Source organism: Erithacus rubecula (genome assembly GCF_903797595.1).
Source record: "Erithacus rubecula genome assembly, chromosome: Z".
In the NCBI taxonomy this organism is placed as follows: domain Eukaryota; kingdom Metazoa; phylum Chordata; class Aves; order Passeriformes; family Muscicapidae; genus Erithacus; species Erithacus rubecula.
The window spans coordinates 9,555,882-9,570,185 of record NC_136661.1 but is presented as its reverse complement, the minus strand read 5'-3'; the positions used below and the strand labels follow the sequence as shown (position 1 = coordinate 9,570,185).

Here is a 14,304-nt window from a genome sequence, read left to right as displayed (position 1 = left end):
GAGATTAAATGTGGTAATTATTTCATTAAGCACAATTTCTGGATTCAGATTTTGTGACTAGTGTGACAAGGAAAGCACGTGAACTGCTGTAACAAAAACTGACTTCTGAAAATGTAATAAATGTGACAGCCCTAGAGATATATTCTGTATACCCATTCTGCAAGTAAAAAATCTAAGTCAAGTATTTGTCTTGAGTTAATTTGAGAGGGAGGAAAATTTAACTTGATTAAAAGGAGAATGACTACTGTTTATTACACTGGTGGCTAGTTCTATGGGCAGAAAATTAGTTCTTGGTAAAACTACAAACCTTTTATTTTCAAAGATCATTCAGATCATTCAAAAGGAAAGTTGGCATGATTAAATTAGCACTACAGGGGAAAATTGTGAGCAGTACAGTTAAAAACTAAAACAAACCAACCTTGAAATAAGATTGAGGTGATAAGAGCTCAAGATACTTAGTTAACTGGAAGTCTAGCACTTTGTATTCTAAAAATGTGTTACAGATAAGAAAGGAAAAAAAAACTTACTCTTTCTTTTAAATGACCATGTATTTTTTCCTTCTTGATAAGTGTATTTCAGTTTGCTGGATTGTAGGTCTTTCTTTTTAAACTACAGCTCACCTAGAGCTATTTTTTAATGTGGATTTTTTGTGCATTAAGTGTTTTGATGTATCTGATTATTTTTCAGCAAACCATATCACAAGCCACTGCTGCTAAATATCCTCGAACTGTGCTTCATTCTTCTGGCTCCACCACTGTGAGATCTGCAGGACAAGCTGGGCGAGTGCTTCAGGGCCAAAGCCATACCAGTGTTCAGTCAATAAAAGTTGTTGACTGAGTGATTATCTTTTTCACTGGTAGGGGTTTTTAATCAAGGTACCTCTTCCCAGTCTTTGTAGATTTGATGCAGTAAGGCCTAAAGTACATATCATGTTTTTACCTTTTTCTAAAAAAGGAAGGGTTTTTTTAAGTAAAAGTGCTTTTATAATAAAACCTGGAGGGGGAAAAAAGAGCTTGAACTATTGTTCTACCTCCAAACTTTTTATTTAAGGAATCTTTTGCACACTTTTAAATAAAGGATACTGTGTGATTTTTGTCTGAATCTCGTTTAATCCAAATGACATTAACATCTATGTTCAAGAGAAAATGAAATTTACTTTTTATACAAATATTTTTTGTTGCTTATGCAAGTAAGTGTACTTGACATGCACTTTAATTATATTCTACAACAGTGTATTTAAATGGAAAACAGCAGGGTTGCATCATCCACACCAAGGGTCCAGTTTAGGCTAGGTGAGGTACCCAGTCCATCAAGTTCTTAAACATTTTCATTTTCCAAGTTTATGTTGCAGAACTCAATGAATGTGTAAGGGTTCCAAGCATCTGTACTTTAGATCTCCAATTCCAAAACCTCAGGATTTAATGTTCTGTTCTTCGTATTCCTGGGATGCTCTGCAGCCGAGTCAAAGAAGGTTGCACACAAGAGGACAGTTTGGAATAGGACTTCAGACTAAGATACAGATAATCTTCTTAGTACAAACAGTAGGGTAGGATTCAGCACAAAATAATGCTAGTTGTATTCAAACAGAAAAGGTAATTCAGTTCTTCCATTACATGATGAAACTATTGCTGTGTTATAAAGAAGATCACACAAAGATAGACGTTTACATAATTTTTCAGATATTAAATATATTCAGCAATAGGAAAACCTTTGAACGTATTCAGCAGGACACTGCCAAGTATTAATTCAAGATATGAACAAGAAATAGGCAAATAATTGCTATATGTGCTGAGTATTAAATATTGAATGCTCTTTTGGGGGTATGTATACAGTCTTATGCCATGATAGAAAATTCTGCAGCCAGCCTCATATGGTGTTTACATGTGACATTTTTGTGTTTCTTCACTACATAAATCAAATGCTGCAGTAGAAAGATCTGTCATAATCATAGCAAGAATTTGTGAAAACCTGAATTCCAAATGAGGCCAGATGCCAGCTTATTTCTGCAAATGGTAATTGATTTATACACGTAATTTTCACTTGATAGATTTAATTTTTTTTCATGTAGAAAACATCTTATTTACATTTCACATCAAACACAAACTAGTTTAATTGCAGTTCCAATACAGAATAACTTTATCAACGTAAGGTCAGGTGTAGAAACTGTAAGTGGTGAGTCTTGCTTAGCAGTTATAAACTGCCAGTCAGCCATTTGCTCTTAAATTTTTTATATTGCTATATAGCAAACATTTGAGAAAAAAGGTAAACATTTCAGCAGTGCAAGTTCTAGGGCGGAAAAAGTTGTACAACTTCAAAATAGGTTTTTTGTTTCCCAAGAAGATATTTGAAAGCCACTAACCATGTGGCATGTAATTCCATCATATATGCCATGTTTTGTTGATGAACTCATGAAATCACACATTTCCTGGAGTCCATGCCAATGGAAACTGAAGCTCGGATCTTCTCTGTAAAGAAGAGAAAACACTTGATTGGTGTGCTCTGCTTTGCACAAGGTCAGACTAACTGAAGGGTGGCCAGTCACAATTTAACCATGGGTGCAAAACAGATAAGGGAAGCAAACTTTGCATGTCTTCCTTTAGAAACCTTAAGTCTGACAAAAATGTTTTTTCTCAAGCAGCCTGGCCCCTCAGGAAGGGCAGTCCCAGAAAAGAAGAAAGTGCCCTCCATCCCTGCCCTGGCCACAGCATCCCAGCATCACTGGGACCTCAGCAGGGCACTGCAGTCTCACAGAGGACACTGTAAGGTGTTCTGTATCAACTTACCAGCTAAAGGCTGAAGTCCTGCTTCCACCAGATCTTCATACAGATGTTTAACAGGATTCTGATGAACTAGCAGTGTACCATGTAACCAGATGAGCAACATTCTGTTTCCATGTTCCTTATAACTTTTTTTTCCTTGCAATACACAAAGTATTTGTTCAATATGCTGGAAACAGTGTATTTTGTGCTTTTGCACTAAAAGTTCCAAGATATTTTAAACTTTATCATTTACTCTTACTACCTTTCTCATTTAGCAAAAAAATGAATACTTAAGCTTACAATTTTTTTATAAAGTTCTAAAAAGTTTTTAAAAAAACATTGTTTTATCCTAAAACTACTGTTAAAACATGAAAAACACCTAACATCTAATTTTAACACCAAAGTCTTAAAATTATTTTTTCCTTTAATTTTTCCTCCAGCTGTGGAAATATACCCTGGAGTAGTATAACAAGTACAATATGTTCTGTAGAAGTACTGTTTTCCCAGCACTTGAGAGGCCTGAAACCAGAAACTCCTGTTTAATGGCAGCTGTGCAGACAGAGCATGAGTAAAATCACTGTCATGAGGCTCCCCCAATCCTCACTTGCAGGATGACCCCCCCACTCTTCTGTGTGATGCTCATTGCTTCTAGTTTGGATCTCCAAAGAAGAAGGTTCCTTCAGGCCAAGAGGGAGAGCAGAAGTATCCTGTACTGCTACAGCACTGCTTTCCAGGAACCAGGGACAAGACTTGTACCCCTCCACATAGTTAAAAAGCAACACTGCCTTGTGGGGGTTTTTTATCCTATATATTTATGTCTGGCCATTCAGATGTTGTTACCTGTCCACTGTTCTTCAATAGCTTTAATTTGTTCATCAGTGAATTTCCAGAACACAGCCAGTTTTTTCCATTCACGGGGTTTTAACAGGTTATAGGCTAGATTCCAAAGGGAGGAACGGATTTGCTTGGTCTGTGTACTGTGATCTTGTTTGAAGGACACACAGAAGTCTGACCCATTACCACTATGGGCTAGATGTGTCTGAAAAAGAAAGTAGATGGTAAATTTTGTAACACAGCTGGGAAACTGCTCAGTGACCAGTGTCCTGTTCAGGAATAGCTGCTGACAGATGATTTGCTCAATGCCTGTAAAGGAACTTTGTATGGTTCATAGAAACAGAACTGAAACAAAGAGTTCCAGTATCTGTTGCTAATCTGTAATTACTAAGTTAATTACAAAATAAGCTACTTTCTCTGGTACTTCATACACTAAAGCAAAGTAACAGCAACTGTTGTGCCAGCACTGTTGTGCTGCTTGGCTCTGTCTCTATGGCATGTTTTGAACACATCAGGGTTTCAGGCACAGTTCTCACCCTTTTCTCTTGCTTCTCAAAGCACTAATCTCTCCCTAGGTAGAGGGTAGGCCATGGGCACAGCTGTGCCTGCTCAACCTGTTCCTGCCTCTGCCCTGCCAGCTTCACTTGGCTGAACTGGGGACTTTTAGATCCTTTGCTGGCATTAGGTTTATCATGGGGAATCCCATTCAGCAAAGTGTCTAAACCCCAATGTGCACATATGTGTTGAACATGGGTCTAGTTTCATTCCTGCATAAGTAAAATCACAGAAACCAAAATCACATGGATTTTACCCTCCAGATTAAAAGTGATGTTGCTACTGTATGCACTGCTCACCAGAAACAGGAGTGATGGGGTTACCTCTTATTTGGGCACCTTGGCAAAAACCATGTCAATCAGTGATTTCAGTCCTAGCTAAACCGTGTCCAGGAGCATTCATAGGTAGGTAAGCTCCAGCTATTTCTGTGTTTCATTAGGTTTATGTACTAGTCCTGTTTCAAATCTTCAAAGGGAAAAAATTTCTTTACGTATTTGACAGAGGATGACAAAGCAGGTAGTAAGCAAAAAAGGAAATGGCAAAAGGCCACATTTTAAAAATGCTAAGCATAAGTGCTTCATTTCAAATTAAAATACAGCAGGTTTATTTCCTAAACTAACAAGAGACTTACAGAGAAAAAAAGGTCACAGTTCAGTAACTAAGCATTGTCATGTATGTTTGGTTCCATTCATCTGATGCAGACTTTATTTCATGCTTCCTGACAAATGCAAAGTAAAGTTTAGGACATTCTACAGAACAGCTTCAGTGTCTCTGATTTTATCCTTTACTTGTGCTGTTTAATTAAAAACAAAAAAAAACCAAAAAAACCCAAAAAAACCCAAACAAACAAAAAAAAAAAAAAACCCAGAAAAAAACCTCAAGCAAACAAAAGAAATCCTTTTGCAGCAGCACAGCTTCTCTTTGCTGCTAAGCATGTTTTGAGGCAATGGCAAGGGGAGATAGTAACAGCTGCCCTCAAATTCACTTGACTCAGCCTGGACAATGATAGGGAAGGGTTGGGTGGAAGTGATAAACAGAAAAACAGAGATGACACTCACACTTCAATATCATGTGCCCTTCCTCTCAGCTACATGACCTTTTGTAGCTAATGCTTTATCACAAATTATAAGTCAGCTGAATGTAACAAAAAGACAGTCTTCAAAATAATGGTTCAAAATGCTGTAGTTCCCTGTAGGGTAACACCACCTGAATAGCCATATCATATTCCATACATTTAAGTTGTTCCAATGGCTGAACTCTCAGCTTCAGGCAACGGAATGCAAACACTTATGTTTGTATTTCCCAGCATCTCTGTTGCTTCTGCAGAAAAACAACTGCTTAACACTTTTCTGAAAATTCAGTGAACAATGCCAAGAGGTTGAGAACATTATAGGCTTACTGTTGCCAAACTTGTCATGGCTTCTGTGGCAACAGACTACTACTTTTAAGCCAAAAGAAACAATAACATACCTGATAATTCCAGTTGAACTGGTGCAAATCAAATGCACAATACAGAGTGTTCTTGGAGGCATTTTTTGCAATAATTAATCTAGGTTTGTGATTTACCAGCCCTGTAACATTAAGTGTCATGTATTTGGCCACTCAGGGCAGGAGTAGGGTGGTGAAACTGGTAATTCCCATACCTGCTCTGGAACAGGATCAGTACATTTGGTTAACTCAGCAGGAAACAGGAATGAGAAGGAAGTCACAAACTGATATGGCAGTTACTTCTAGCCCTTTAGAGAAGCCCATCACTATGCAAGTGTACATTTAAGTAACAACTAGGGAAAGAAGGTGAGAAGTTCAGATCACTTAAGCCATGTCCTTCACACTTGTTGCAAAGTTCTTTTCCATCTCATTTAATTTTATAGTTAACACACAAGGAACTTGGGAACAACAAGGGACCTTCTGTTGAAGAAGCTGTGCTCCTGCTAGCAAAGGAGTCACAGACATTTTCACTGTTATTTTTCAACCACAGATTTTATATACCAAAGGATCCAGGAATCAATGTGGATCCATGTTATCCCAGCCATGATGCTGGTGACACAGTTCAGATTTGGCTTAGAATCTCCCTCCATCCCTTCATGTGTAGAGCACAAGGCAGGAAAATAATAAGATCTGCTTACACTTTTACAGCTAGTCAGGAATAAAACCTGGATGGGCTGGAGACTTTCCCATTCCCAGTCCTAACTTTAGTTCATCAAGGCCAGTCTTGCTGCCTACCAAAAGGAACCATCTCAGCCAAAAGGCACTTCGAAATCAGAACTGGCTTTTCCCTTAGGTATCTTGTGTTTAATGAAAGATCTTCTTACCTGTTTCATGGCAAAATACCTTTCTGCTTTAATGATCATATCTACAATGAGGGCATGATGGCTCCTTGATGCTGTGGCCAGTGCAGTTTTTCCATGCTGAAAGCAGAGACAGTGAATCAGAACATTATCTTGGATAAGTGTGTCACAGAAGAAACACAGGGACTGCTTACAGAATTCCATCCCTTTTTCCTTTTTCTTTTTTTCTTTTTAAGGCAGATATGTTTACTACAATTTTATGGCTTTTGGGTAGCTACAGTCAAAATTCTATGCTCTGCATAAGCTGTATTCCCTCAACCCAGAGCTGGTCAATTTTCTCCCACACTAAACTCCCCAGTAAAAAATTCTGGTGAGGTACAGCTGCTTTCAGGAACCTGCACTCAGACTGCTGCATATTTCATACCAGCTTTCATGCTCTAGTCACTGCATCCATGTTCAAACTACCACAACCACAGTCCATTCCCATGCTATGGTTAAACTGGCATTTCTGATGGATAGGTTGGCAAAGTTGGAAATCTCCACTTGAAGAGCAAACCTGTGCCTTGTTTCAGATGGTAAGAAAAGGTGTAAAGAAAATTAATTTCACATTACAGCTGAAAGGAACACAACTATAGGATCATGGTTCATGGGTATAGAAGGAGTCACAGTTATTAAAAGCCTTTGCTGTAATTCCAGCTGCAGAGGCTTGCACAGTCTACCTGAACTCATCTCTCCTATCAGCACTTTGATGCACAGACATCACGGTGGCTCTACAGGGATTTCTCAGCAATTGTCTATTTTCAGCATATCTGCACCGAGTGCAACTGCCTTGGATTTAAATATTGAGGGTGTTGTCCAGTTAACAAGTGACAGGAGCACATGCATGGCATTCTCTGCAGGCTGAGTACTCATGCCAAGGCAGGGAGGCCAGAAAAATACTGTGCAATCAAAGCAGGCTCCCCTTCTTCCTATCTACTATTCAGTAAGGACAGTGACTTTTTTGGCATCTCAGCACCAATTCAGTTCAAAGGGCACTGTATTTGCATATGTTCCCAGCAGTGGCATAGTCTCAGATGTCATCCAGCAAATAGGCAAGGAAAAAGCTACTCCAAGAAATAAAACCAATGCAGAAAGGTGACTTGTACCAGAACTTGTACTGGCTCAGAGCCAAATTTTCATAACAAGTCCTGAGTTCTGTCAGTGTTACTGTAATACCAGGGCACTACCTTGCCCAAAGACTTGAAGGTGCTTAAGGTCATAGGAATTTTTTGTGTCTGTCTTTGGAACACAAATAAGTTGAAAAAATTTCCCAGTGGCGGAGGTGCTGTTTAAAGTGGACAAGATTTCATTCTGAGTTGATCCCAATGAGAACTGTAGATGTTTGGCAAGTGTAGACGATTCTAAATGGAAATGCAGCATCTTACTTTTTTTTCAGCATCCCAAAACATACTAACCATGCAACCCACACTCAGAGCCCCAGGCCTCATATCAGGATAGGGCAAAACATGACAACCCTAATCCATAAATCTTCACTTCTCACAGAACAGTTTTGTGCAGGAAAGTTACTTTTTAAAGGGTGAGGTTTTGCCCATAATAAACTTCAAATCCATCAACTGTTATACAGAGTATCAAGAAAAGTGGTAACAGTATAAAAGGCAACACTCAATCTTGCAGTAATTCAGCAAAATTTGTAAACATTGGGTCTATCCTTTCAGTAGCACTTCCCCTGCAACTTGGCTTTGGTACTTCTTCCAACCATTGCCATTTTTGTCTCTATCTTTCCAAGCAGAGCATCATCCCAGGGGTTAAGTATCCACCTGAATGGATATGGAATGTCACCGTGATTCTTGGACGACCTGGAGTGCTAAATAGCAAACTGTCCATCACTGCACCTGGCGAAGCTGCACCTCTCCTGGCAATGAGCCTGGCTGAGGGCACAGTACAAGCAGCCTCAGGCCATTTTCCCCTCTGCAAGCCTAGACCTTTTCTCCATGAAAGGTCTCTGGAAGCAGTGTTTATCCTTCAAACCATGGAGCTTGGGGGTTTTACAGCTATTTCAGATCTCTTCAAGCTGCATATATAGCAATATTAAAGGAAGACTTCCTTTGTAGGTAGCTTTACTTAGCACACAAAACTGGCAACATATGCTTTATGTGCCTCTTGTAAGGAAGATTATAAAACAAAAAATTATGTAATCCTTACTTGTGTAAGGAATGCAATTTACCTTATCTGTGGTCTTGAGATTGCAGCCTGACTTCAGCAGCAGCTCCACCAACTCCACATTGCCAAGATCAGCTGCCAGATGTAGAGGGGTTTCCTGCCTCTTCAATTAAAGACACCAAATAAATGCATTAAGTCAGACTTACTCCTAGAAGCAGCATGCTCACAGGCTGAATCTAAAATAAATTCACAACAAGAAGCAGCCTTGGTGAAAAAATACTGAACAGAGAGGGAAATTATTTAACTTTTGAGTGATCTGCTGGTTTTGCTTCAGGCAGAGAAGACAGCACATGGGATCTCTGCAGGAAAACCAGGCACAAGTTCCAGCTGGCTCAGGAAAGAGCTACTGTTAGCCCCTCTAAAGCACTGTAAACTAAAAATCTTGCTCTCTCTCTTCCCTCTTAAAGCAAGGTGCTTTGGAGAGAGGATTTCATATGTCTGGCAACCCACATCCCTATAATCTTCTCAAGTAATCTTCACCCTGCAGGAATTGATGTCAAGACAACTGGATATCCACAATTTTCAACACTACACTATACCACATCCATAGCTAAACTTTCTAATCATCCCTGCCACGAAGTGATGATACATTGCAGAAGTCTACCTGCTGCATAATGGGTTCAGTGAAACTGAAACAACACACAAACAAAACTAAACCATTAAACCAGGCCAAACCATTAACAAGAAATACAGCTAAAATGACATTCAGCTTCAAGTAAATCTTTGAGTCTGAGAGGAGCGTTGTATAATCTAATCTCTACACAGCTACATATACCCAAATACATATTTATTTTTTCTTTTACAGAAATTAGAGTAAGAAAATCCAGACATCTATGCATAAAATGCAGCAGCTAATAATTGGAGGCCTAATTATGGAAACCCTGCATATATGGGAATGTTTCTTATATGTTTCTTGGGGCACATTATCCTTCTAAGTTGAGTGTTTTGTGCCTGTGCCTCTCTGATAAGGCAAGTTTACATTCTGTAAGCCTGGTTAGAGAATTTCTTTGGCTCTTAATTAAAGCTTTGTACACTAAGAAACACCAGGCTCAGGGTTCCACATTAAGTCTCATCAGTTAATTTTACAGTTTACACTATGGTCATACAATTACATGTATTTACCTTACTTTTTTATTCCCACAAAAAAATTTATTTTTTATTAATACACCCTACCCTCTTTCCTGCAGAAATTTAGGGATACATAAGTATCTGCTGTAGGCAACTTCAGGCAAGCTACAGACAAAGTGAAAAATATTTCTAAAAGATATGTTGAAGAAATTTTCAGAAATCTCTGTTTTATGTGACTAGAAAGTCTTGTCATTATACTTTACTCCAACCACAAATGACAGCCTCTGTCTTCCACAAAAATGTGTATAAATTAATCTCTAGCAATAATATGAACAATGGGAAAGGCTGAGCCACAGATTTCTCAAAGCCTTATCCTTCTTGCTATCATGGGGAGCACCTCTGCATGTCATGAGGAAGACCAGGCTGCATTTCCCCAGCAGGGAGCCACAGTGCCCTGAATGGGACTTGACAGGCCTGCTGGGACAGTCCTTCCACAGATGAGATGTAGGGGTGATGGGGAAGAGAGAATGGATGGAAGAGAGATTCTCCTTGAAGTTCCACAGATGGCAGGCCAGTCTGTACATGGTTGGACCACTGGAGACTGTCATGGCCAGGGGCTCTCCTGTATGTGAGCTCTGTACAACATTATGCCATATGCACCATAAGCACTGGATGTCACTGAGATTTTTGGAGGCCTTGTTGTTGGCCAGGTCACTGTAGTCCACCTCTACCACCACTCCCTCAGATATTGTATACCTTCTGTGGTAGTTTACTTGCCTTGTTGGTTTGCAGTATCTTCCTTGTGGAGACACTTTGCACTCATACTCTGTAAGAGCCATCTCCACAGACTTATGAGTGGCTGCTTCTGTTATGATCCCTTTGGCAACCCCTTAGTCCCTAGAGGTGGACCTCAGCAGCTGGGCTTCCCTACCTTCCCAGCACTGGAGCAGTCAGGTAGCAGTGTGCTTGCCTTGGTGAATTCTTGCTGCTTACCTAAGAGGTCATTCAGGGATTGGCACCAGGTAGTTTCGCCTCTGTTGTCATTCTTGTCTTTTCTCTTTCCTGTTGTGCTGCAGGCCAGGCTGTCTCTTTTGAATCTTCCCCCTTTTGCCCTTTAGCAGGACCTGTTTCTTTTCATAACCAAATCAACATCTACTTCCATCATCTCTCGAGTTCAGGCACAATTATTATATTTGAGGACTGGGTCTCTGGTTAAACAAACCTGTGACACCTCCAACTAAGTGTGTTTTTAGTCCATATGTTGGCTTTGGAGTTTCTCAGTGTCCCTTTGTGTGCTCCTTGACCAGGAAACTCTTGTTCTCTTTTGAAGAAACTGGATGGCAGCTCTGTAGGCAAGGGCCAGACCCTACACAACATTGGAAATCCCTATGTTTCATCAGGGTGGGCAAAGCTCCCCTCCTTCACATAGTGTATGAATTACTTAGGATATGCTCCTGCTAAGACATGAGATCCCAAACCACTGGAGGCAGTAAGAGCCTCAGGCACATGTCCAATTCCTTCCACACATGATGCCACTTGAGAATTGACTGCCTCCAGGAATCCCTGTGTGCCATTCCCAATTAGTTGTTAATTGTTACTCACAATAACCAAAACCATGCTCATAACACACGCTAGAATGGACAGTGTGAATACAAAAGGATATTCAAGGAACTAACTAGTGTTACAAGAAGGTGGGTGAGACCTGTCCTGGGGGAGAAGAAGGGGCAAATGCCATTCATTCCATGCATTCAACAAAGCACCTCTCCAAGGAGGGAAAGGAAAAGATGTAACTGTTGATTTTCTCGACAAGATGGTCTCCTGATTACACAGAGAGTGGCATTGTAAGTGGCAAAAACACAGATGAGGCAAAAGTCAGTGCTTTTATCATCCTCCACAGGCAAAGCAATATAAAGTGAGATGCAACATAGCAAAAGCAGAAATGGGTATCAACAATCATAGGAGGTTTTGTACAGCAAAAAAGGATCCAGCATGACGACACCAAAGTAAGTATGACACATGTCAGTGGTGGGTATGATCTACAGTGAACTGATCTGATCTACAGCAAACTGGCCAACAACCAACCAGGCCTCCAAAGAGCACTGGCACCAAGCAGGGTGAAAGAATCCTGGTTAAGGCAAGGAAGACAGCTGTAGCTGCCTGTGGAGGGGCTCAAAAATCCCTTCAGTTAAAAGCTGGGCACACTCACTGACTGCATCACACAGACCTGTGACCTTGTCACTGAGTGTTGCTGTGCTGCTCAGCTCTGCCCCCTCCCAGCTCCCTGAGCACCCCAGTCAGTAAATGTGGGGGCACAGAGTGTGAGACAGAGAAGGCCTTGGTGCTGTGCAAGGATTGCTCAGTAACAGCTTTAACAGCCTTGTCTTACCAGCATTGTTTTGGTCACAGATTTAAAACACTGCACATGGTGGGCTGCTTTAAGGAAAAATTAACTTCTTTTCAGCCAAATAACATTCTGCACTGGGCTTCCCTCTGAAGCCAATACCACTGAGACATTTCTGTGATTTATTTACACGTGAACCGTAACACTTGAACAACATATTACCCAATCATTTTCTGAGTATACAGCATTGTGCTATTCTTTTGTTGCTCAAACAATATTAGCACAGCATGTACCAGTGACTAATGCATAAGTATACACACAAAAAGATTAGGAGGGAACTGCCTCTTCCTTCCTATTTTTCTATGCCCGCGCTCATAAGGAAAAGAAAGTTCAAGTAAAACCCACAGAATCTCTCATTTACCAATAAAGGGTAAAATCTCAGCTTTTCTTACGTGATTTAAGGAGTTTATGTCGTGATTGGCATCCAAAAGGCATTTTACTACTGGTAGATTATTTCTGATAATGGCTAAATGGAGAGGGGAATTCTTCTGCTGTGGAGGGAAAATAATAAATTGTTATACTTGGGTACATTATTATAAGCTCATGCAAACAAGAAAGAGGTGCTTATTGAAGTCCACTAGCTTGCAAAGGTGACATGCTCTAGCAGAGGTTCAAGACTGCAGAAAACACACCTGGATGTGGGGAGTTACATCAGAGGTGGTAGCCTGCTCCTGCAAAACCCACAGAAACAGGCAAAAAAACACAGCTGAGGAAATCCTGAGTGCACGGGGTGTGCAGCAGTGTGCCACAACTTAGGAGTGCAGCAAAGCACTCCTCTTAAGTCTTCCTACCTGTGATGTGCTGCTATCCTGACAACAGAGAGATTAGGGTAATGTTCCTGCTCCCTCAGAAAAGTGGCTTTGCCCTTTGTTGAATGGTCTGGAGACAGACTCATTCTGTATTCGGTAAACTGATGTCGAAATCTACTTCCCAGGAACAAACCCTTGTCACATGCTGCTACTGGAAATGCTCTTTATACTAAAGTGACCTGCTGTCATATGTATAAAATATGATAAATTACAGCTACTATGACAGAGGTTTTATTTGAGTGATTATTTGTTACTATACCCAGGGCACAGATGCAACACCAGTCAAAATCCACACTAGTTTGGCAAATCTCTTTGTATGTTGAACCCTGATTGATGAGTTTCTTGTGAAATACAGCTAAAGAATAACTCCATACCACTGCCATTCATGGTGCCAGGCACCAGTTCAGTGTCTTTATAAAACACAGCCATTTTTTCAGGGCTACAGAAAAATAAAGCAAGCTCTTATGCAATATTGTGATGGAAATGTTTGCAAAATGTAAGTTACAATATTTTGAGCTGCTTCTGCTACAGAAAGCTAATGAGAACAAGCAGCACAACAACTCTCTGACCTTTAAATCATTTCAACCAGGTCATAAATTGTTATTCCTTGATAGGTTTCTGTAAGATGCCAGTGATCATGGCATAAGTCATGAGGTTCAGATTCTGTGTACTGTAGAAGTGGAAAATAATTTCCTATTCATAGAAAATCTCAAATATGTGTAATGTCTAAACAGAGAGAAAATTAGGATAATGCAAATACCTCTTTCTTTTAAAATTGAAATAAATCTTGGCATGCAGATTTTGAAGGCACTGAGGGTGCATTTGCCTGCAAAGGGTGAAAGCACTGAAGTGTTTATCTACATTTTAGTTATCTTTATGCAAAATCAAGTTGACTGTTTGCCCACAGCATTACTACTGCTAAGTTCAAATGCCTGACCCTTGGCTTAACCTTGTCTACTCTGCACTGCACCAGCCTGCTCAGGCACTCACTGGGTTGGCAACAGGGCCTTGTCTCTATTGGTGTGTGTGTTGCTAATCAGCATCTAGAAACAAAGTGTGCAAGAAAAAATCCAAGGAGCTACTCAATCTCACTCAACCATCTGAACTCCCATGGAAAGATAGGACAGGCTGGGCAGCAGCAGAAGAGTTAAATAATGATAAATACTCACCTCAGGTTTAGCAACCAGGTCAATATTCTTATCAATAAGAAAAGTAACCAAGGATAGATGTCCATTCTGAATTGCAACCTGCAAAGCACTGCTATTGCTCTGAAAGAGATTTGATAGACAGTGAAACTTACACTTTTATTGCTGGAAAAACAGTAACAAAGAGAGGTATTAATATAGGATAATAGTGCCTTTAAATTTGTC

The 14,304-nt window shown here is 40.1% G+C and overlaps 2 protein-coding genes across 14 annotated transcripts in view; one reads left to right on the top strand and one right to left on the bottom strand.

Moving 5' to 3' along the window:
- POC5 (POC5 centriolar protein) overlaps window positions 1–1,092 on the top strand; it is a 27,115-nt gene extending 26,023 nt beyond the window's left edge. For all 6 annotated transcript variants that reach the window (XM_079330252.1, XM_079330250.1, XM_079330253.1 and 3 more), the window contains one exon: window positions 688–1,092. In XM_079330252.1, the coding sequence (XP_079186378.1) occupies window positions 688–837 (150 nt within the window). In that variant the 3' untranslated portion in view covers window positions 838–1,092. The remainder of the gene's footprint in view (window positions 1–687) is intronic.
- Window positions 1,090–14,304, bottom strand: part of ANKDD1B (ankyrin repeat and death domain containing 1B) — a 26,341-nt gene continuing 13,126 nt past the window's right edge. For 6 of the 8 annotated variants that reach the window (XM_079330255.1, XM_079330256.1, XM_079330259.1 and 3 more), the window contains 7 exons: window positions 14,104–14,202; window positions 12,518–12,616; window positions 8,661–8,759; window positions 6,461–6,556; window positions 3,600–3,798; window positions 2,784–2,915; window positions 1,090–2,465 (listed from right to left, as the gene is read on the bottom strand). In XM_079330255.1, the coding sequence (XP_079186381.1) occupies window positions 2,407–2,465; window positions 2,784–2,915; window positions 3,600–3,798; window positions 6,461–6,556; window positions 8,661–8,759; window positions 12,518–12,616; window positions 14,104–14,202 (783 nt within the window). In that variant the 3' untranslated portion in view covers window positions 1,090–2,406. Of the gene's footprint in view, window positions 2,466–2,783; window positions 2,947–3,599; window positions 3,799–6,460; window positions 6,557–8,660; window positions 8,760–12,517; window positions 12,617–14,103; window positions 14,203–14,304 lie in introns of those variants that run through there. The other 2 variants (XM_079330257.1, XM_079330261.1) reach the window with 2 other exon arrangements.